We start from the raw sequence: 24242 nt of genomic DNA, 5'->3' as shown, positions 1-24242 counted from the left end.
AGGGGCAAGGACTTTGTTTTTGTTCATTGCTATATTCTAGCACCTACAGCAGTGCCTAACATAAAAAAGGATTACAATAAACATTACAGAATGAATGAATTGCAATGCTTTCACATCGCAATGTTTCCTAGTCACCATTAAATAAAATAGTAGCTCCTCTACATATGGTATTTATAACCTATCATGAAATCACCATTTATCTGCCTAATCCTATTCTTCAATTTTTCCATGAGAAACCCAGCTTCCTGCCAGGCCAGTTTCAATCCAGATCCTTGCGAGTTAGTTCCTCTATGCAAGCCCTCCAACTGGTCTCTTGCTATTTCCCCCCTCCTCCTCTTATGGCGCTCGTTCCCTCTCAATACCATTGGTTATGTGGTTCCCTTTGTCTTAGAATGGCACTTCCTTCCTCGTGACATCCTTTAAGACTTAGTTAGCTTGCTCAGTGGGTGATATCTGCAGTGACTTCTTTCTGGGTGATATCTACAGTGACTTCCCCCGTTTCTGAATTCCCACACAATGAATTAGCTTTTCACTATCCTAGATAATGAGTACATAATGTGTTAAACTGTGTGTAATAAACTGGTATTAGGTTTAAAAACATGGAGCTAAAACAGTGCATAGAGAGCATTTAGTCCAAGTCTCTCACTTTACACATAAGGAAACTTAAGTCTAGAGAGCCATTAAAAAATGAATATGACTAGAATTAGAACTGTAAGTAACATTTTACAATTCTCAGTGTCCATTTATTCTTTCCACTGATACACTCTCTTATTCTGTTTTATATATACATATACAAGGTCTGACAATTACGTTCATGAACTCATCCTAGAAAAAGTGCTACATACCTCATTGCTGAATATCACCACGGTCACCTTCGAAGTATTCCCCTTGGGAAGCTATGCACTGATGCCAGCACCTAGTCCACCCTTCAAAGCAATTTTGGAACTCTTTTTCTAGAATGGCCAACAGAGCTATCGTCATATTACCCTTGATGCCCTGAATGTCATCAAAATGCCTTCCTTTTAAGATTTCCTTTATCTTCAGGAAAAGAAAGAAGTCATTGGGGGCCAGATCAGGTGAGTAGGGAGGGTGTTCCAATACAGTTATTTGTTCACTGGCTACAAACTCCACCACAGACAGTGCCATGTGAGCTGGTGCATTGTTGTGATGCAAGAGCAGGTCATTTTTGTCTAACTTTTTCACGCAGCCTTTTCAGCACTTCCAAATAGTAAACTTGGTTAACTGTTTGTCTATTGGTACAAATTCATAATGAATAATCCCTCATATCAAAAAAGATTAGCAACATCATTTTGACTCTTGATTTGGACTGATGGAACTTTTTTGTTCGTGGAGAATTGGCTGACTTCCATTGTGCATTTGACGATTTGTTTCAGGGTTGTATTGGTACACCCATGTTTTATCACCACTGATAACACTGCCCAGAATATTGCCTTGCCTCTCCCAAAGGTCTTGGCAAACTTTAACTCTCCTTTGCTTTTGATCATTGGTGAGCTCCTTTGGGACCATTTTTGCATATGTCTTTCTCATGCCAAGATTTTCAGCTGAGATTTTCCTAACTGTTTCTCTATCAATGTTTACCTGGTCTGCTATGCTTCTTACAGTCACCTGATGATGTTGACGCACAATTCGATGAATTTTTGCAATGTTTTTCTCAGTTCTGCTCGTTACTGGCTGCCCTGACCTCTCTTCAGCAGTGAGGTGTTCTCTCCCCTCAGAAAAAAACGTTTAATCCTTTTGTACACTGCGGTTTTCTTCATGGCATTAGCCCCATAAACTTGGACTAACATGTCCCTGATTTCAATTCCACTCTTGCCAAATTTAACAAGAAATTGAATGTTTGTTCGTTGCTCTAATTCAAGCTCAGACATTCTTGCGACGGCACACAAAAACACACAACGACAATAATGAACACCACACAGCAAGACACCGCTACACGTCGACACGAACACAGCTGTGAGACACTGATATACCAAGGTTATGAAACCTGACCGAGCTGTTTGTACAGTGCTGCCAATGTAAGCACAGGGTGGCAAGTTTGCAAACGTAATTGTCAGACCTCATATGTGTACATAAATGTATATCTGTGTATACATGTATTACTTCCCCAATAAAACTGTTACTCTTTGGAATTGTTTTCTGTATCCTGTATTACTGAATTCCTTAAAGCACCTATTAAAATTAGCATCTAGAAGGTGCTCAAAAAATTCAGATTAAGCATTTATTGATTTGCAAAATTTAGCTAAGAGAAATAAGTCAGAGAAAGACAAATACCATATGAACTCACTCATATACACAAAATTAAAAAGTTCAACTCGGAGAAACAGAGATTAGATTGGTAGTTGCCAGGGACTGGGAGTGGGTGAGGGAAATGGGGAGACATTGGTCAAAGGCTACCAACTTCCAATTATAAGATGAATAAGTTCTGAGGATCTGATGTACAGCATGGTGACTATGGTCAATAGTATTTTATTTACTACAAACTTGGATTTGCTAACAGAGTAGATTTTAAATTTTCTCAACACACACATCTATTCTAGGTGATGGATGTGTTAAATAACTTTATTATGGTAATATTTCACAACATATATGTATATTAAATCATCACATTGTACACCTTAAACTTACACAATGCTACATGTCAATCATATCTCAATAAAGCTGACGGGGGAGGAGGAAATAAAAGAAAAGCATCCAGATGTTTGGAAGTTTACTTTGGGTGAACTTGAGCCCATGAAATCCAATTCAATTCCATCTCAGAAGTAAACTTGCTATGCTGCAAATATTCTACTCATTTAGACTTAGGCCAGGGTATAATATTCCCATCCTAGCCAGAGCTCTACGGCTTGTTTTTTTTTTCCTTAACCAGAGGAAGAAAGAAGTATGTGTTTAGAGAATCAATCAGAATCCAATCTTCACCCAAGAAGTTCTATATAAACATTAACTTGGCTATACAGTCTTCATCCAGCTGTCTCTCTTCAAATTTACACAGGCCCAGGAAAAAAAAGACGTAAACTAAAAATATCACAATAACTGGAGGCTGACATCTGAAATCCCCTTCAATTGAGGCATCCAAGCCAGTGCAACAAATATTTACATTAAGAACTGAAATGTTGGGAAATAGTTCAAAAAATTTGATAGGGTTGAATATTAACAGATATCTCCAAACTGCCCAATGCATAGTACATAGAATATATTACCTATAAATTACCTGCTTTCTGACACCCTTTACAGAATCCCTGACATTAATGTCCTTATGCCATGCCAGTCAGCATAAACCCAGGAATCAGTAGGGCAGAGAAGTAGACCAGATCTTGAACATTTCTGCCCTTTGTCCTGCCAAACTGTGGGGCTCTTCCTCTCTCCAACACCACGACCCCCTCCCACCTTTGCCACCCGGGGAGTCTGGGCACAGTGAGAGGACTGAAGCTGATTCACATTCCTGAGAAAATGTGCTGGGACCCGAGAAGACAAAGAAGCACAGTCCAATGATATGAAATAGCAGTGCCACACTAGGGGAAAACTTTAATTTATCTCTTTTACTTTAAGATGATAAAGGACTCTCAAGTCTGATGAATTTTGAGTTGTACCAATATTCAATCTAATTGATTGTGGCAAAACATGACTACAACAATATAACAAAAACAATAACAAAAAACCACATTATCTGGATGACCTACACTGTCAGTATGAACAAGCACCAAAGTTGCTGGATTCTTGTGTAACCCTATGTTTTGCTTTGGAGGGTGGATGTAGCTTGTAACACTTATTCTCCCCAACAGCTGAACAGAAATCATTAGTAAGATGTAATGTGACATAGTATACTTATCTTGACAGCAGAGAAATCATTACATCAGGAACTGCTGAAGTTTACTTATTAGCACTCAAACTAATTTTACATGCTTCCTGAGCTCGAAATTAATCATTACTATCTCTGCAATTTCATGTTTTATTTATATCTTTCAAAATACTTATACACTGTATCATAATTACTTGTGCTTATGTCTGCCACTGCCATTAAACTGTGAACTAACTCCTCGAGAGCTGGATCCAGGTTTTGTTCATCTTTGGGTTTCCCTCAGGGCTTAGGGCAGCTTTTTGGAATACCAGATGAACAATACTTGTTGAATCAATGAAAGAATGGATGAATGAACCAATTGCCCATACATGGCAACCATACATATACTGTCTATGCAGAATCTGTTCCAATTGACATTTGTGTATTTGTTATCTATGGATCAAAGGAAACCAAACCATCATCTAAGAGTCCTTCAGTATTTTAAATTTGTGGTCACAATTTTATTTCTCTGAATTCTACACCCCCAGACTCCTGTGACTGGCACATTTGATTGCTGTCAGTAACTTTTAAACAGAAATATCCATTTATATAATAAAAGACAAGTTACTAAAATATATAATGTAAATATAATATTAAGTATAATAAAGATGATATAAAAATTTGCTCATTGTTATACTTTATACCATTTTTCTTTTTGTGAAAGTATAGTCTATGGGTAGTCTCTTTTCGGAGAGGATTGAGGGTGGTTTAACCTTTCTGTCTGAAAGTTTGTATGTCTGAAAAATGCCTTTTATGTCGCCGTCACATTTGAATATTAATTTGGCTAGACACAGAAATCTCCATTCAAAGTTCTTTTGTATTTTATTTTGTTTTTCGGTACCAGAAATTCTTGTTTCCAGAGTTGTTGATGAGAAGTCTGCTGTTCATCAGATTCTTGGTTGTTAATAACATTTTTTCTTCTTTGGTAACTTTTGGGATTCTTTTCTATATTTTGAGGTTCTGAAAGTTTTCTATAATATTATTATATTGTTTAGCACATGCTAACCCTTTCATTCTGAAGTCCTGTGTCTTTTATTATTTAGTTCTAAGAATTTCTTAGATATAATTTCAACTATTGGCTCCCCTGCATTATCTCTATTTCTCCTCCATAAACTCCCATTTGTTAGATATTGGTAAATCTAGAGCTATTCTCTATGATTCCTTTCTTTTAAACTTTCTATCTCTGTATCCCTTTATCTTATATTCTGGAAGGATTCCTTAGCCCTGGTCTCCCTACCTCACTAATTTGCCCCTTCATGTTTTTCATTCTGCTCTTGAGCCATCTATTAAGTTCTTAATTGCAAGAATTGCATTTTTCACATTTTCATGATCTCTTGATTCTGTTTTATAAAAATCAAGAACCTGTTGTTGTTTCATGGATGTCATACCATCTTTCATATTTCTAAAGATAATAATCTCTCTTGGTGAAGTGCAGTTCTGAAGCCCTCCAAGGCACATTTGCTTCCTGTTCTCTTTCTTGACGTTGGCAGTCCTCATATTTCTAGTAATTCCTGACTGTGAGCTCGTCTTTTCTAGACTCTCAGCTCTCAGCGTGGGCAGCCAGTCTTAGATGAGGCTGAAGCAGCTGTGGCTGCCTGTGCTCCTTACTCTTTTCAGTGAGAACAGGGGATGGGCAGAGCTAAGGACAGCAGCTGGTGTTCAGAGAGCATCTGGTCCCTTTGTCCTGGACTTCTAAGTTACCTGAGGCCCTTCCCCATTTCTCCATCCTAAACGGAGACCTACACATTGGTGAAAGGAAGAAGGAGTGCTCAGAGTTCATAGGACAAACTGCTCCCAGCACAGCAGCTCTACCAAACCCGCATGGCTGTCCCTGCCCTCTCATGCTCCAAGCGCCACCAGCTCTAGACATGGAGACTTCATGCTGCTGCATCTGTATCAAGGTCTATCCTTTCCTCTTGCCCATCTCAACCCCACCTTTCAGTCTCCCAAGAATTCCCTGAAGCCTCTAGTTCCTTGAGAAGTTTACTTCTTGTTCTTCAGTGTGGCTAGAGATTCGGATGTTTCCTTATATGAGGTTCTATAATTCCCCAGATTCGGTGCAGTGGAGGGAACCTGCAGCAAATACTTACTCAATCAGATATCTTGAAACCACCATGTTCAGAATTTTACCCTCAAACTGTGCCCTCCGGGCCACATGCAGGATACACAGGAATCAGAGAAAACACTTGTACTATGTGATATGCTGGTCATTTCCCTTTTCACTCTTGGATCCAATTTCCACCCTTCCTTGTTTGACTCTGCATGCCGGGAAACCACGCTCTCCTTTAACAACTGGCTTCTGGGTAAGTTCAGCCAGTGGGAGGCACTGGGGTACGGCTGGAGGGGAGATGAGGGAGAAGCTAGGGCTCCTCGCTGGCATCTCGTCTCTCACAGACCCTGCGGCCCTTCAGTGGCCCTGGCTTATATCGGGCGGCACTCCTCGTGGTCTAGCTCCTGCTGGGCAGCCCCAGTCTTAGGCTTTGGTAACACAACCTTCCGCCCTTGGCCATTTGGCCCTAGGGGTGTAGGAGCTTCTGCTGTTCCTGATTTCTGGGGTGCTGCCCACTTCCACAGTACCATCTCCTGCACATTTCCTACACTGAATTCCTTTTGTTGAAAGGCCTAGAATGATTTCATCTTCCTGGCTGGACCCTTGCATGAAAATCAAAATTCTGAAGATGTATCTTCAAAGATAATATTTGGCAATTCCTTTCTTTGAGGGGAAGGGAAGACTGTAGCAAAGGAATTCTCAACTTGGGTTTCTCAGTATCTAAGATATCCCAAGTTGTTTCAAAGAGTGACATGAAATTCTTTAAAATGGGCGTTTGGGCAATATATTTCAGGTTAGCTGCTTATCTGCCAGAAAGCAGTTTTGTAAGGAAAGCCTTAAGGGCCTGTCCTATTATCAAACATGGTGTTCTAGAATTAGGAAATGCTATCTGGAGGAGGAAAAGCTTAGCATCTAACAGAAACCTTGCTTAAAATTCTCAAGCTTGAGAGACCTACCTCCAGGGGCAGCCGCGAGATAGTTTAAAGAAAAGACTTTTACTATCTCTATTATTTCCTGTGTTCTCTGTTGAGAGAGGGTTAGGCGAAATGGCAATCAGTATATCTTTAGAAAACGCTTGTGTGGCTCTATGTCTGATTTGGAAATAGACAATGCCACTGCCTTCTAAGCTGAGTCTGTCATTATGACTCCACAAATGCTTAATAAGCAGCAGAGAAACAATAAGCGAGCCCACCGCTGTGGCTCACGATTAGAGAGCCACACTGTGCCACTGGCATGCTACACGGCCACACATCTAAAGGCTCTGAACATGCCGCGCTTGTATAAGGCCCTGAATACCTGCTTTCATCCCCATTTTGAGCGTTTGAACTATAATATACGGCCATCTATTTATTAAAGGAAAGAGCTTACTTTGGCATGGGATAAATTGGTGCTTGCAACAAGATGCTATTTAATACAAAGGACGTTTCTTGAATTCCTTTCAGATCTGAGGTCCACGGCTTAAAGAGTGGTGTATATGTTTCAAAATAGCATGACTATTATATAATCCCTTTTCTTCAGCTGGCATGGGAAGGACATTCCCATCGTCTCTATGCTCTCTGTTCTTTACTTCCTCAAAGCTGAGGCGACAAAAACACTGCCAGCCTTATCCAGCTTTTCATGGAAAGCCGCCACTCTCAACTGGCGCCTACATGCAATTTCAGAACTGTCCCAGGAGACCTCTGTGCTTTGAGGTGAATTCATAACATGAAGGCCAACAAAGAAGGGAACACAAACTCTGACTGTTAAAGAAAAAGAAAAGGAGCCTGCGGACTTACTGAAGGAGCTCAGCTTCTGTGAGTGCTTCGGGCCTCTGCTCCCCGGTGACAATGGCCAGTTCATCCTTCAGCTCCTGGATTTCCTTTTGTAGGCGGATAATCATCTACAAATGGCAAGCCGGGAGAGTAAACGTCAACTCCTCCTGACGAGCAACTTGGTGACAGACAACATACATCTTTTAAGAGTATGAGCTGTTCTAAGGATACAAAAATGTGTAGACACTGATATCAAATGCACTCCTGTACCTACCACCACCCAGCTTTGTCAAATCTTAACATTTTGTTAAAATAGTTTCAGAATTTTTTTTTTTTTTTAACAAATAAAACACTACTGATATAACTGGAGCTCCTTATTGCTTTTCCTCTTCTGTCCTTCCTAAACGGCGTTTAGGGGGTGGTATTTCCCAGTATGTTTTCATACATTTACTTCACATGTACAGATATGACAGTAGACGATGCATGGTATTGTCTTGCATGCCTGAAGCTTTATGTGAATGCTACTATACTACATGTAATTGCAACAGTTTCTCCCCTCACATTATGCTTTTGAGATCATTCATATTGCTTCATGTGGCTCTAGTTCATCAGTTTTCATGGATATGTAGAGTTTCAGTAAAGGAATATATCACAATTTATTTATTGATGTCTCCTACTGACAGACATTTAGACACACTTGATAGTAGCCAAAAGGCCGAGCAGTGATTGATAGACATTTAGGATTTTCACTTCTGCTGTTTACAGTGTTGCTGTGAACATTATAAATCTCTAGGCACACATGTGAGAATTTCTCTATAGGAGGCACTTAGAATCGTGTGGTTGTAGAGTATTGCACCTTCCCTTTATTATATATTACTAAATTGCTCTTCAGAGTAGTTGTATAAATTTACATTCTCATCAGCTGTACATACAAGTTCCTGTTTCCTCACATTTTTGTCACTATGTGTGTAGTATTGACAGACACTTTAGTGTTGTCAATCTCATAGGTGTGAAATGGTACCTCGCTGAGTTCTAATCTGTATTTTCATGATTATTATGCAGAGAGGTTGGTCATCTTTGTAGATGTATGTTAGCTCTTTGGGTTTCCTCTTCTGTGAATTATTTATTCATATTCTGGCCCATACAGTGGTTTTTACTTTTCCTTATTCATTTGCAGGCTTTTTAATAGAGTCTGGATGTGAACCCTTTATTAGTTTTTGCAATGCACACATTTTCTCCCAATCTGTGTCATATTTTTCACTTTATGGTGTTCTTTTTGCTAAATGAAAGTTTTTACATTTCAATATAATTTTGTTATTAACTTCTTCCCTTATAAATTGCATTTTTGTGTCCTCTTAAAGAAAATCTAGTTTACCTAAAACCATAGGAATATGTTCCTATATGTTCTTATAAGAGTTTTAAAATTTTGCTTTTCATATTTAAGTTGATTTTATTTTGTATAAAGTATGAGATATGGATCTAATTTTAATTTATTTTTTTATGTGGCTAACCATTCAAGGTTTGCTATTACAATTCTGTTATATAACATGTTTCCACATATAAATGTGTCTTTTTCTAAAAAAGGGTATGGGTTAAAAACATTTATTTGCTTGAGTATATATATGGCACACTGTTTTAATTAGTATACCTTAAGAAATTTTGGCATCTAGACAGAATAAGACCCTTCCATCTTGTTCTCTTCTAAAATAGACTTGGCAATTCTGGGTCATTTGCTCTTTCATATAAATTTTAGACCCAGCTAGTAAAATTCTACCAAAGGCCCTCCTCAAATTTGATGAAATTTGGCAAGCCTTACCAAATTAATGATGTTGAATCATCACATCCATAAACATGGTATGGTTTTCCACTGATTCGTTTCAATAAAAATTTATAATTTCTCTATAAATATCTTACATGTTTTTAATTCAGTTTTCCTAGAATTTTAAAGTTTTTGTTGCTATTATAAATAGAATTTTTGTAAAATTGCATTTTTTAATTATTGGCTTTTGATGTATAGGAAGGCAATTCATTTTATGCATGGATTATGTATCATATAATTTTGTGAACATTATTTTGGTTCTGTTTATTATTAAATACTCTTGAATGTTCTATTTAAGCAATCAAATTGTCTGCAAGTAGTAATAGGTGTTTTTCTTTTTGTTCGAATCCTCATTAATTTTTTTTTTTTTTTGATACTGTCTCTGTCCTAGCTAGGACTTCCAAGTACAAAGTTTAAGACACTCTTCTCTTATTTTCTTTGACATTTCACCTTTAAAATGTTTGCTGCAGTTTTTGGTTGATACGCTTAAGGATGTTCACTTATATTCAAAGTTTGATGAGTCTTTTCAAACTATGCATGAATGTTTAATGTCATCAAATACTTTGTTTTAAATCTAGTGATATGATCATATATTTTTTCTCTTTTAAACTGTAACTGTGATGAATCACCTTAATTCATGTGATTTTTTTTTTTTAGTATGAACTACCTCAGATATACAAAAAGATATGAGAACACTTTGTACCCACTGCTTAGCTAAGTGACAATCAATGTACCTACTATTTAGCTTAAGAAGTAAAACATTACAGGCTCTTTTGAAACTCTTGCTCCTGTGTAGCCTTCCGTAAATGAATTTGTCATTACCCTAACTTTGTTGTTTATTTTTCCCATGGCTATTTTTCTTTTAGTATACTGTCATGTATTTTCTAATGGTAGATTATCCTTAAATTCCTGAAATAAACCCAATGAGGTCAAGATATCACATATCATATTAATGATCATATGATTATAATGCAAAATTCCTAAAATAAAAATGAGCAGGCTGAATCCAATTTTTATTCTTCCTTCAATATTTGATAGACATAAAAAAACATGACGTCACTCATATGTGGAATATAAAACTGAAGGCAACAAAGGAACAAGATAAACAAATAAAGAAACGAAAACTCATAGACACAGATAACAGTTTAGTGGTTACCAGAGGGCAAGGGGGAGGGGGAGTGTTAGAAGAGAGTAAAGGGGGTCAAATACATGGTGATGAAAGGAGAACTGACTCTGGGTGGTGAACACATAATGCACTATATAGATGATGTATTTTAGAAATGTACACTTGAAACCTATGGAGTTTTGTTGACCATTGTTACCCCCAAAAGTTAAAACAAACAAATAAAGAAAACAAAAAAATCCAAAAAATCATGAGTCTGGTCCTCCCTCCCTATGCCCGTCCCTCCTTCCCCCTGTCTTTTTCTCTCTTTTTGGTAGCTCTGTTATTATTGAGTCAATTTATTTATTAATTATAGATCTATTCATGTTTTAAAATTCTTCTTGCTTTAGTTTCAGTGTTATGTTTTTCTAGGAAATTGTCCATTTAAAATTTTCAAATTTATATCATCGTCATTCAAAGTACTTTAGTTTTACTGTATCTCTAGTTAAGTCCTCCTTTCATTCCAAATATTCTTGTATAAATCTGTGCCTTCTTTATTCATTTCTTCATTAATATTTCCAGAGATTTGTTCATTTTATTAATCTATTAAAAACCAACTTCAGTTTTGGTTGTTTCTCTCCACTGTCTTCACTTTGACTTTTGTTTTTACTCATTTTTATACTTTTAAGTTTCTGTCTTTCTTTATATTTGGATTTACTTTATTGTTCATTTTCTAACTTCTTGACTTGGGGGTTACCAGACCAAGGTTGTTGTGTAAATGTGAACTTCAAATTCATGAGAGGCAGAGCCTTAGGATTTCAAATTTTCAGAGAAACCATGTTTTGTTTTACTAAAGTCCAGTCTAAGGCAGACAAGATTCCCTAGTGTATCCCTAAGCCGGTGAACAGACTTTTTTCCTCCCAGGTTTACCGTTTCACTGGTTTTACGTTGAGGGGGCGGGGAAGGGTGAGATGTCTTAGGTTCATCATCTACCTTCCAAGGGCTTTGACTTCTATGCCGTTATGAAAACCCCTTTCACACTTCCACTCACGACAACCGCAGCCTCAGCTTTGTTTCTGGGCTCCAGAGAATTCCCTTACTTCCTCTAGCCTCAGATATATCAAAAGATGCTTGTTACATTTTATACAGGTGGGTTTCATGTTATGTGTACTACATCAACAGGGCCAGAAGTTCCAAAGAACATGATACTCAGTATTTTGAACATGTCAGTGCTCCTAGAATTTCATTTAAATACACAGAATTGAGTAGGTTTTGGTTGTTTGCTTCCTTTCAAAAACATTCTTAGAATCATCAAGCTACGCAGAATGAAAATCCTTGGACAGGAACTATGTGTCATTCATCTGTATCCTCCCTCTACTAAATTAATACTGATGCCATATTTTCTGCTTAGTAGAAGCTTTCAAAGTCAAATCTAACCAATTATGTTCTGTCTTATTGAACAAAAATCTCAAAACTAAGCCAACTTTTCATGATTTTTAAATTATTAGTCACACTTCCCATCAAATTACTACAGAAATTTTGGAATGAGATTCATCCATAGAAGATTTTGGCCCATAACCAGTCACCCAAGACTCTGATCTGTTCATAGTTCTCCTCTCACCTTGTCTCTCTGAGGCACTAACAATTACAAAGAAAGCAAGTCAAATCCTCGCTGGTCCTGATCTTACAGGGCTGGTCCACATTTGCCATCACATTTTGAGAGTAAGATACAGGAAATCCCATCCAAGTTGTATTTTGGGTGGTTATGGGGACACATTTTCAATCGTCACTTGTGCTTCAGAAAAGCTCTGTACATAAAATAATGAACAGTAACATCAGTTTTTAGAAGCACTTATATGAGACCAGTAAACAACTCTTGTCAATTACCAGATTGTTCTGCACCAGGAAGGTCTCAACATTTGTTCAATTATCAGCAATTAGATTTGACTCCTGACTTCTCGTTTCCTCAACTCTCACAGACCTATATCGAAAATACGATGTTTGCCTTTCTTCAAATTCCTCAAGTTCCATCAAAGAAAAGTCTCTCTAGCCAAATTTAAAGAAAAAAACAAAACCCTTACGTCTAATATGTTTATTGCATTCTATTATAAACTAAGTTTTGTCTCCAGGCTAATAACCCCATTATTGTCTTTCTCATTCTGAGCAGTAAGGTTACAGGGAGGGCTTCTGACAGGGTAGGGACAGCAGAAGAATGCATCCTCTGGAGTTCAGTTCCACTTGACTCATGCCTTTGGATTCTCTCTCCTTTCTCCAGAGGGGGCTCTGTGTAATGCTGCGTCTGACTACAGGCCCGCCCCTACTGGAAACAGATCCTGCCTCACCCATTGGTTTCTCCTGAAGAGAATTCCATCAGGGGAGCTCAAGCTCCCGGAGGCAAGCAGGATAAAACAGATAGCCCCATTATTCTTTTTTTCTCCTTCTTCTCACCCTTTCTGGAATGATTTCAGGGGAGGAAGGGCAAACAATCAAGAGGAAGTAGTTAATATGGGTAACAGTGAATTTGAGATTTTTTTCTTTTGGAATTTGAGAAATTTATAAATAAAACACTGTTGGTAAGATTTCACATCTTTTTTTTTTAAATAATGCATACTACTAAGCTTACACCAGATTATTTTCTAGAAAATTAAAAAAAAGAAAGCTGAGTGGTTTGCAAACTAATATCACCTTATAATTGGAGTTTTACAAAATTGAAATATTTTATTACAACATTTTCAGAGCTGGCATGAGTTGATTTCATGCTGCATGTCATCTGTAAAAGACTAACAAAACAGCGAAAAGAGAAAATATCTGCATTTATAATGAGTAGTTGAATCATGTAACTTGCAAATATTTTTGCTTTGAAAAAGCAGAATTCATTGTTATAAAACTAGAAGCTTGGTCATTTTTCCACAGATCAAACCATTATTAATTTTTAAAAATCGCTAGAATAAGTAACAGAACAATTATGCAAAATGTGGTTGTATTTAATAACCATTGGTATTTCTATTTCTCTATAAGCGTTTATAAAAAATGGTCTATTATTATTGTCTCTAGAAAGTTTAACCTATTTTCTGAAAGGCTGTGGCCTGCGTATCAACCTAACTGTATATGATTCCATTGCATGTCCTCAGGATTCACTGCACATCGTTCTAGGGGGATCATGGGGAACTGTAGGTAAGAGCACAGGCCCTGAGTCACACTGTCTCTGCTTCTTATTAGCACCGAGACTCTGAGTAATTTAACATTTCTGTGCCTCAGTTTTGTCATCTGTAAAATGGAGATAGAGATGGCACCTACTCAAAAGGTTGTTGCAAGAATTAAGTGAGTTAGTATGTTTCTAGTACTTAGAACATAGCTTGGTTACCGGGAATAAGTATCCCCCTCCCCCAAGTGTTGCTAATCTCTGATACAGTACTTTGATTTTTTTGTTTTGTTTTGTTTGAGACCTACTTTATTTATGGATGATAATATGGTTCCAAATTACATTAGATCATAAATCTGCATTTTGTTGAATAAGAGTAAGATTATCTTAAGATAATCTTATAAGAGTATAATAAGATAATAAGATTATTATTAATGTTTATTCATGCTCTGGCATATCTCCTTCAGGTGCTTAGCTAATGCCTTTTTAAAAACCTGGTTGAAGTTGTACTGCATTTACAATTTCATATTGTGTGGTCTTTTTTTTAAAATTAAAGTTTATTGGGGTGACAACGTTAGTAAAATTACATAGATTTCAGGTGTACAATTCTGTATTACATCATCTATATATCACATTGTGTGTTCACCACCCAGAGTCAGTTCTCCTTATATTTGAGAACTTTGATTTTTTAAAAAATTTATTGGGGTGACAATTGTTAGTAAAATTACATAGATTTCAGGTGTACAATTCTGTATTACATCATCTATAAATGCCATTGTGTGTTCTTTTTAAACATAGTTAAAAGTGGCTTACCAATCTGGGATCAATTTCTTCATTAAGAACAGCTTCATTCTTTATGAGTGCCACTCGTTGTGCAAATCTGCAGGTAGATATAGACTCCTAAGAAAGCAAAATAACTCCTTAAGATGTTATGGCATTGAGAGGAAAAGAAAAAGTTTTGTTCTCAGAAAACAGATGCCCATTTAAAAGAGTGATGCGTACTAAACACAATGAGGAAACTTGCCTCCAAATTAGGGAGCTTTGCTCTAGAACATTATTTTTCACTAAAATTTTGCGTGGGCTTAATAAAACGGCCAATGCCGAACGTGTGGGAGACCCTGAGGTCCCCAGTGGCAAACAGTATGTGTTTCTCAACTATTGATCTGTTCAAGCAAAACCACATAGACAAATCATAATCAGAGCAGGTGCCATAACCCATGAAAGATTACGAAATACATAGTATTTGTAATAGACCAAAAAGAGACTTTTCAAGGCATCTTACAGTGCACTTGGGGCTTGGCCTTGTTTTGTAAGGCCCCCTGCCACATCCTGTTTTCCTCTTTTGGAGAAAGTCTAGATTCCAAACATTAAACTGATATGCATGAAACATCTTCTGGCTCTAACACAACCCAGGAAAGTCATTTGGCAGCTAGCCCCCTGCCAAAGCATCATGGGTACTGTACCCAGCAACATGTCCGGGGACACATCTTGGCGATGTCTCCAAGGTATCTCAGTGATCAGGAGCACAGCAGAGAGGGAGAAGCTGATGGGTGTCCTTTCTCAAGTCTCTGGCCAAGGTAACTGACCCATCAGTGGGTCTGCCGAAATGTGTATGAGGCTTCTTCAAACCATCCTGTGCTATGTGAAATCAGTTCTCAGACGGGGTAATTATAATGTTGGCAAATAACCCAAAACTGTAAATTCTGCAGGGTATTTACCCATGAAGGCATACCCGAACCCAGCTGAAAAGATGAAAACCCACCCAAGAAACTCGACCCTATTCCACCAACTAGCAACACAAACTCAGACTGAGAGCTCCAGAAAGAAGCAACAACATACATCGATATTCCTTTTCTCTAAAGAGAGCGTTGCGATCATGGTCGTCATGCAGTTCCCTCCCAAACTGTCTCTTAGGACACTGGTCATCATGGAGTTCCTATATGGAATGTGTGAACGGTGTTTTTCTGAAAGGGCAATGATAACCTGGAAAAGCAGAAAAATAATGGCATCAGCTGAGCAGAAAATGCAACATCTGACACACAATGGAGCTGCAACTGCCATAAAAATCCACAAGAAACAATAGCTGAACGCAGGGTGACACTCAAAACCTTGGCTCAAAATAAATATCTTAACAATATTTAGTACATGCTGAAGACAGAATGAAGTAAATGTAGCATAAAACATACCATGATGAACTCCGTAATTTCTGGACAGGTGACATAATTTGTACAGAATTGGAATAGTATTTTGTTTTTGGCCATTGGGAAATTCATATAAAGACTGAAGAGGAAATCACGTCAGATTTAAAAAATCCTACCAAAAATTGTCTGTATGCCTCATCTTCAAGTTAAAAAAAATGGCAGAAGAGTAAATAAGAACCACAAGAGCCAGTAGGGGTTAGTAGTGGAGACCCCACATTCTGGTGCAAGATTGTCCAGGTCCAAATTCTAGCCTTACTAGGAGCATGTCACTCAACATCTCTGTCACAGTCTCCTCATCTGTAGAATAGGGAAAAATTAGCACCTACCACATAAGCAGTTGGGAAAATTAAAAGAATTAAAATGTACAAATTACTTTGAGTAGAACCTAGCCCATAATAAGTGCGACCTAGTGTTTGCTATCATTGTAAGTGACGGGGAAGTTTATGTTGGTTCAACTAAGGCTTGCTCATCTTACACCTAATGAATGTCTTAGGCACTTAATAGGAAGGTAGGATGGATGGATGGATGGTAGATGTGGGTTGTCCCCAAAGGAAGTCACCAGGGGTTCAGGGTTTTCCTGGGAAGATGAATCCAGTTAGGATGCCCATTGCAAAGCATCAGGAATAAGTCACCCACATATGTGACTTCCGGGGCATCACAAGGTCCTATCTCTTGAAAATACGGCCAATACCTGCCATTGGTCTAGTCTTCCCTCTTCCCAGGCATGTAATTACCATCATTAAAACTTCTACTCCTTTAGTTTACAAAACAAGATGGGTGCATTGTTTTTTATGGCTGTTTTGTGCAAAAAATATACAACTATACCACTGGTCTCACTTTAAATTCATGACCACAGGTTTTACTGCAAACCAGATATCCTGTGGTATTTCTCCCAAAATCACTTTTCCACTCTCAGAAATGAGGCCTTCACACCTTATCCTTTCTCCCCCCCCCCCCCCCAAATCTCTATACAGGCTCTTCTCTCCACCTTCACTCTGAGCTAATGCCATATACCCTTCTATTAGATACAAGCAGCCTGACCATAACTATCTCATGCCCCGTCACTAAATCCACGAACATTCTACCCTTCCTCCTCTTACTGTCCTGCTCCTGTCGAAGGCCAGCCCTCATCCTCTCCTTCTCCTGTCACCTATTTTGCTCCTACAATTAACACCTCTCACTTCTAGTCAATTTCTCTCTCTCACCTGGATCATTTCCGCCCTGCAAGCCCACTGTAGTACTAAACTAAGATGGCTCTTTGCAAGGTCCTCAGTAACGCCCATCAAACCAGAAGCATCGATTGCCATCCTACTAGACTTCCGAGTTAAGGAAGCATTCCACACAGGTACCCACTGCCCCCTACAGGAAACATTATTCACTTGGTAATCAGCACACCATACTTTCCTGGCTTTCATCTTTCTCCAAAAACTACTTAATGAAAGCGTCCTTCTCTTCTTCCCAATAATAAATATTAGAGCACGTCAGGCCTCAGTCCTTGACCCATGCATGCCCCTGGATTTAAATACATCTATATCCTGATGTCTCCCCAGTTTATATCATCAGCCTCAATCTCTTACCTGAGCTACTAACCCTGACAAGTCTACACCCCCACTTGGATGTCTATTTTTGACTTTCCCCTCCGCCCCCTCACCTGATTCTTTCCCAGGCTTTACCCATTATTATCAATGGCACCACCTTTTACCAGCAGTCCAAAATCCTAGGCATCATTCTTGATTTTCCCTCTCTTCCAACATCCAATCCAGAGCAATTTCATTAGGTTTAACTACAAAACATACCCAGAATTGGACCACTTTTTCACACCTCTCTGCCACCACTCCAGTTTGCCTCCACCATCTCTTCCTTGGACAACTGCACAAGTCTTTGAATCAGTCTCCTTGCTAGTACTTTTGCCATCACGTGGTCTACTCTCCACACAGCAGCCAAAGGAATCTTTATGAAATGTAAGTTACAACAAGTCACTGCCTTGCTCATAACCTTCCCAACACACATAGCGTAATGGGCCAACTCCCATGTGATCTGGTCCCTGTCTACCTGTCTGACCTCGTCTCCTGTCGTGTGTTCATTGCTCACCAGCCTTGCCATTCATTGCTCCACCATGCCAAGCTTACCCCACATCACATCCTTTGAACGCACTGTTCCTTTGACCTGGAATGCTCTTGCCCCAAATTTGTATACAGCTTCCTGCTTCTGATCATTTAAATCTTTGCTCAAATTTTACTTCTTCACAAGGGCTTTCCTGGAACCCCCGATCAAAAGTAACACACCTATCTTCAGGCTGTTACTCCATTTTAATTTTTCTCACGGTACCCATCACTATCTGAAATGTTAATTATTTACATGTTAGTTATCTGCTTCCACAGTAGACTTTCTATCCACAAGGCCAGGACTTCCTTTCTCTTGTTCATATCTCTATCCTCACAGCCTGGAACAGCGTCCAACACCCAGTACATGTGGCAGAAACTAAGTTGTCTCACTGAGCTCTCATGACAACCCCCATTCTAGTTTAACTTTCTATAGAACTACATTTCCTAGTCTCTCTTATAACTCCCGTTTTGCATAAGACCTATTTCCACCAAGTGTACACCCCTGTATGGGGTTTGGAGGTGAGTAAGGAGAGGTGATGGTCATGGGGAAGATCAGATTTACAGGAGACTATGGTAACAAAGGCATCTGGTTCTTTTGAGGCAGCTGCAAGGGTTTCTGGAATCTAGGACTTAATGTTCTAAGTGCCAAGTGAGGATAATAGCTGTGTTTTGCAGAGCAGTTCTGTCGTGTGGTTAGATGTGTCTCCTGGTTGCTCTGCTCCCAGCTGGGTAGTATCCAAGCCCAATTTTCTAACTTTTCTTGAGAGCCTTTATGTTTAATAAACTCTATGCTGCTTAAATTAGCTAGAGTAGATTTTTCCAGTTTGCAACTAGAAAATTTGACTAATACACATGTGCTCAACACATTTTTGTTAAATGAATCTGAACAGATACATGAGTAGATTAATTAGTTTGACCTGGGAAAGCAGCGTGAGGGTTATTAGTATGGAATGAGATTTGAGAGAGCTAAATTTCAGTGTAATTGGAAAGGAACTGGGGAATATGGCAGATCCAAGTCTGCATGACAAGGTGGTAGCAAGGGGTGCTGGGCAGAGATCCAGACCCTCAGGGCCAAGAAGACAATGAAATATCTGAAAGAGGAAAGGTAGGCCCAAATACCAAATACCAGACCAAACAAGAGTTGGTCTGACAGATGTGCAGATAGGGTGGCATTATTGTTTATGAATCATCAATTAAATATCTAACAGTGTCCTAAATACTTTGATGTTCTTTCATAAAACAAATGTTACTAATTGTTTTCCCCGTTCTGGGGAACAATATTGATATCTCTTCTATTTAACGGTTTTGTTTACAACTTAGATAACATAAAGGAGAACATGCTTATTCAACTTCCTGTTGATAGTAAATTAAATGGTGCTTTAGTCAACTTGCTTTTCATTGCAGTACCAAAATATAACCCAATCTGGCTTTAATCACATGGGAAATTTATTGGCTCAGGTATCTATAATAGGAAAGGCTTTGGTTAGAATGACGCAAAAGGTCAGTGCTACCAGCAAACACTTAGTTTATGCTCATATCTCTGCTCTATCTTCTAGATGGTAGAAGTCTGCCTCTCCTCATGGCCATAGGATGGCTGCCAAATACCCGGATGTTACAAACTTCCTTATTCATAACTGAGGTGGTACAGGGCCTTTGTTCTCTAATCACTAAAGTCCTGAATTTCTCTAGGGACCAACTTGGGTCACAAGCCCATCTGTGAACCAATCACTGTTGCCAGGAGAAAGACAGGTTCCAACTGGCTTAGACCACTCAGGGTCTATTCCTGGAGCTGGGATGGGCTCCTGGCCGCTACTCCCTAGAATGAGTGGTGTGGAGGCCATCCCCATGTCCTAGTTTCTAGAAAGGGTTCTAACACTGTTAAAGGAAAGAATTAAAATTCAAAATGGGATTACAGGTTAGAAAATACAGTCTTTACAAATGGGGCAAAAGAAGCTAGTTCATAAGAAAAGAAAGAACCCAGGACTTAAGAGTTAGAATCCAGCTTTGCCTCTTGTGTGATCTTAGGCAAATCTCTTAAATTTATTAGCTTCAGTTTCCTCACTTGTAAAAGTGGGATGAGAATGGCTGCCTATCTCACAGAGGTGTTTTAAAGATCAACAGAAATCGTTTCTGGGATGGTTGCTAGCACAGAGTGGTGTGGAGGGGTCTTCAGGTTATGTTCTTTCTGGTCCCTTTGGAGACTTGTTTTAGCCGTAGAGACCAGTCATAGGCCATTTCTTTAGAAGAGGACCCTGAGCAGGTAGGTATCTTCTCAGTGCTAAAGAGCTCAGGAACACCATAATAAGCTCAGACCCCTTGGAGCACATACAGATTTTCAGAGTGACCCAGAAACGGCCCGTATCTGGGAAGAGGCAGAGGTAGATTATTCTTTCTGTGGCTGCTGGGGGCTCCCTAAATTGGGTAGGAGCCAAATTATCTGAATGGCACAAGGTAAGGAAGTGGTCACACAACCAGGGCTTTAAAAAAATATATTTCCTTCCATTTTGGATTTCATGAATAAATACAATAACATGTTCCAGAAGGCATTCTTTAAGTGACAAAGAGTGAAACCTCACATCATACTTAATGATATCTCCAAGACCAAGAAGTCATGTCTAAAATCAATAATTTGGTGTACCATTGAATGAATGAAAGACATTTTCTTTTAAGAGCTCAGAAGTGCATGGAAAATTACCCTCTGAAAACGGAAAAGATTTGGAGTGGTTACAGCTACTGGCGCTGGCACCATTACTTTTTCCTTCTGAGCACAACACACTCGGTGGAAGCCAAGTGGAACCTGAAACTCTGCAAATCCCACTCATAACTGGCTGAAGGGACGTGGATTCTGATTTCTGTAGTGGTGGAGAGCAAACACTCCCCGTCCCCAGCGGTTTCTCACTCCATGTTTGGGCGGATGGAGACCGCGCGGTCACACCAGGAGCAATCGGGAGGCTGATGGGGTTAGAACAAGTATACACAGCCCCTTCTTTTTCCTCCATGGACTCGATTTCTACGGCTGAGATGTACCCTGTTATTGTGGTTTAAAATGTTTTTGAGGAGACTTTTTGGAAAAAGTACTGCATACACAAGGAGAACTCCAAAACCAACAATACCCTGGCAAATGGAAAGTTATTTACTTAAGAGCACAGTAAGGTGCATTCAAATCAGAACGTCTGTGGCCTGTGAGCAGGTGGAAGGTCTCGGAATTACGGCCAGAAGGGCAGTTACCATTCTCCATGGGATTTCTATAACCAATGTGAGCTAATTAATGTAAGAAAGGTTAGCAAACCGCCCATTGCTTAGTTCATCTCCATCTAAAACAGTGAAATGGAGACAGAAAGAATGTAATTAATTACCGCTACTTACATGAATGTCTACTACAGCATTTATCTTAGTGTTGTGACAATTTGTTTATATGATTGGCTCTTGCACTGGATAATATGACAGCACAGACTATTTCTGAAGCATACATTTATCCCCATTGCCTAACGTAACTCGCAGCACCCAGTGGACACTCAATCATAATTTGTTGAATGAATAAATGAAGCTAATTACACTAATTTGTGTTATACTTCGTCTCAGACACATCATAAAGCACTACATGATGAAAATTTGATTATGAAAGTCTTTGAATTCTGTTATTTCATTAAGAGCATCTGCCTGCTTTTTATTGTTCTCATTCCTACGTTCTCTTTGGTTTTCTCTTATCTTTTTCTGCATGAAATTCCAAAATTCCTCTACTACCCACCTACTTTCCCTCCAGCAGCTACTTCTTGACTTAACCCCACAAGCCCATGTCCACATACTATAGTTTTCCATATTTATGTTTTTTGTTCCTCTCATGCTAATCATCTTCTCTCTCCCCCTCTCTCCTTTGTTTTATGCTATGCTCTCCATGAAGACACTTGTGTATCAGTGTAAATAGTTAATAACTGGAGTGATGCAGTGGGTGAATATGAAACAGATCAATTATACTCAGACCGCCAAAGGTCAATGGCATGTGAAGGTCACTGCGATCCTGAATCCATCCCCTGGACTGGAGCTAAGGGCTGACAGGCCCCGAGTTCCCACTGCCTGACATGCTCTAACCCCATCTTTGCCTGGCTCACTCCTACTCATTCTTCAGGTCTCTGCTTAATATCAGCCCGGAGAGAAGCTTCATGAACTCTCTCCTCCTCAGTCGCAGTCTACCATGATAAGCTCTCCTCGCCCTTTGGACTTTCTCTGCACAGCTCTCACCTGGATTACAGCCACGTACTTCATTATTACTTATTGAATAGATATCTCTGCACACTGGGCCATGAGGTCTTCGTGGCAAGGACTGTTTCTATTTTGTTCCCCACTAGGCTCCAGCGCCAAGTACACGCCTTAGCACATTATCGTTCCTTATAAATATCTGTTAAATAAATAAATTAGTTATATAGAAAATCAAATGCCACATAGCCACCAAGACTACTCACACAAGGCTGATGTCACAAGAATTTTGAGAAGACATGGGGGGAGAGAAAGAGTTTTAACGACAGGTAGCAGCTTGCAAATATTGTGTAGAATAATGAAAAAGAAAGGCTTAGGATCAGAACATTTCTCGTGAGTAATTACAACAGGTGGAAATTCTGATTCAACCAATGAGTATAATTTTGTATGAACAGATGGACATAATGGGAATTAAAACAGTGCTACCATCTGAAACAAGTAGGTATATTTCTTTGAAATAAAGCATTTTGAATACAGTCCATTATGTTTTCATATCAATGTTTTATAAGTGTCCTACTAAGTAAGAAGCTCTGTTAAGTATCAGCAGTGTGTAATTGAGCATGCAAGAGCTCAGGAATGCCGACTCTTGTCAGAGACACTAAAATGATTTGAATGCCACGCAGGCCTTAATCTCTGAGCACTGCATAACTGGGATTCATCTGGTTAGAGGCTAACTGTGTGCGCCTTGTTCAGAGAGCTCCCTTAGGTTTTCTCTCAATCTGCTTTTTCAGCCAACTTGACCGTTACAAAGCATTTCACACCAAGACAACATCCGTCTCAAAAAGGTTCTTTAGGCAGCTAAAAAAAGATGTTTTTTTCCCTCAACTCTTTTAGCCTCCATTCATTAACAAGGAAGTCCTTCTGCCTTGCCAATATACTCTGTATTTCTCCACTCCAGGTTTTGATCATGTTTCTCTTTTTTTCTTTTAAAGAATGTGTAAGAAGTTTCCATCTTTAACATTCAAGTCACAGCACTTACACTCACAGAGCTGAAAGGAATTTGAGAAATCATCTCATTCAAGTCACTCATTTTAGAGATGAGGATTTTTTTCTGGAAGATTTACTTAGCAAAATTCACATGAGCTTTCTCTGCCCTTGAAATCAAATTCAAAAGTTAAAAATAGTGCACATACTGGGGTGGATTGTAGTAAGCTTGGGGTAGCAGTAGGGAGGGGAAGCTAAGGCAAAGAAAATCACTGCAGGGTCAAAATTACCATCTAGACGGAGTCACCAGAAACTGGAAAGACATTGGCCATCTCTAAATTATGTTCCCAGAGATAATCTACTAGCCTGAAAAAATAGGCCACAGGAGGTCATTTATAACTTACACACTCACTACTAACTTTACAATAAAAACCAATAAGTCATAGTGAAATAAAGCATAGGCTTTGGAGCCAAGCAAGTCTAGGTTCAAATCCTTATCTCACCACTAGCTGTGTAGCCTTGGGAAGGCCTTGGGAAGACTTGAGATTAGTGTCTAATCATTATGTTGTACACATGAAACTAATGTTATATTGTATGTCAACTGTAATTGAAAAATGAAAAAACATTAAAAAAATAAAATCTGTATGATGCAATAACAACTCATACCTATAGTGTAGGATTGTTGTGAGGTTTAAATGAAATGGTATATACAAAATGCTAGTGGCTACATAAATTTACATAGTAGCAATATTCACAATGATCAAAAGGTGGAAAGAACCTGTGTCTATTTTGGATGAATGGATAAACAAAACATAGTATACACATACAATGGAATATTGTTCAGCCCTAAAAAAGAATGAAATTTGGATACATGATACATGAATGAACCTTTAAAACATTATGTTAAGTGAAATAAACCAAATACAAAAGGACAAATATTGTATGATTTCACTTATATGACTATCTAGAATAGGCAAATTCATAGCAACGGAAAGTAGAATAAAAGTTACCAGGGGCTAGGAGTATAAGACAATGGGG

At 38.8% G+C, this 24242-nt stretch overlaps 1 protein-coding gene across 2 annotated transcripts in view; it reads right to left on the bottom strand.

The window, feature by feature from the left end:
• Positions 1-24242, bottom strand: part of KIF6 (kinesin family member 6) — a 408069-nt gene that overhangs the window by 246595 nt on the left and 137232 nt on the right. For both annotated transcript variants that reach the window (XM_074332873.1, XM_074332874.1), the window contains 3 exons: positions 15560-15703; positions 14534-14620; positions 7682-7785 (listed from right to left, as the gene is read on the bottom strand). In XM_074332873.1, coding sequence (XP_074188974.1) covers positions 7682-7785; positions 14534-14620; positions 15560-15703 — 335 coding nt within the window. The remainder of the gene's footprint in view (positions 1-7681; positions 7786-14533; positions 14621-15559; positions 15704-24242) is intronic.

The sequence above is a fragment of the Rhinolophus sinicus genome, linkage group LG05 (genome assembly GCF_036562045.2).
Source record: "Rhinolophus sinicus isolate RSC01 linkage group LG05, ASM3656204v1, whole genome shotgun sequence".
Lineage (NCBI taxonomy): Eukaryota > Metazoa > Chordata > Mammalia > Chiroptera > Rhinolophidae > Rhinolophus > Rhinolophus sinicus.
Note: the sequence above shows the minus strand (reverse complement) of the source record. Positions and strands in the feature narration are given on the sequence as shown.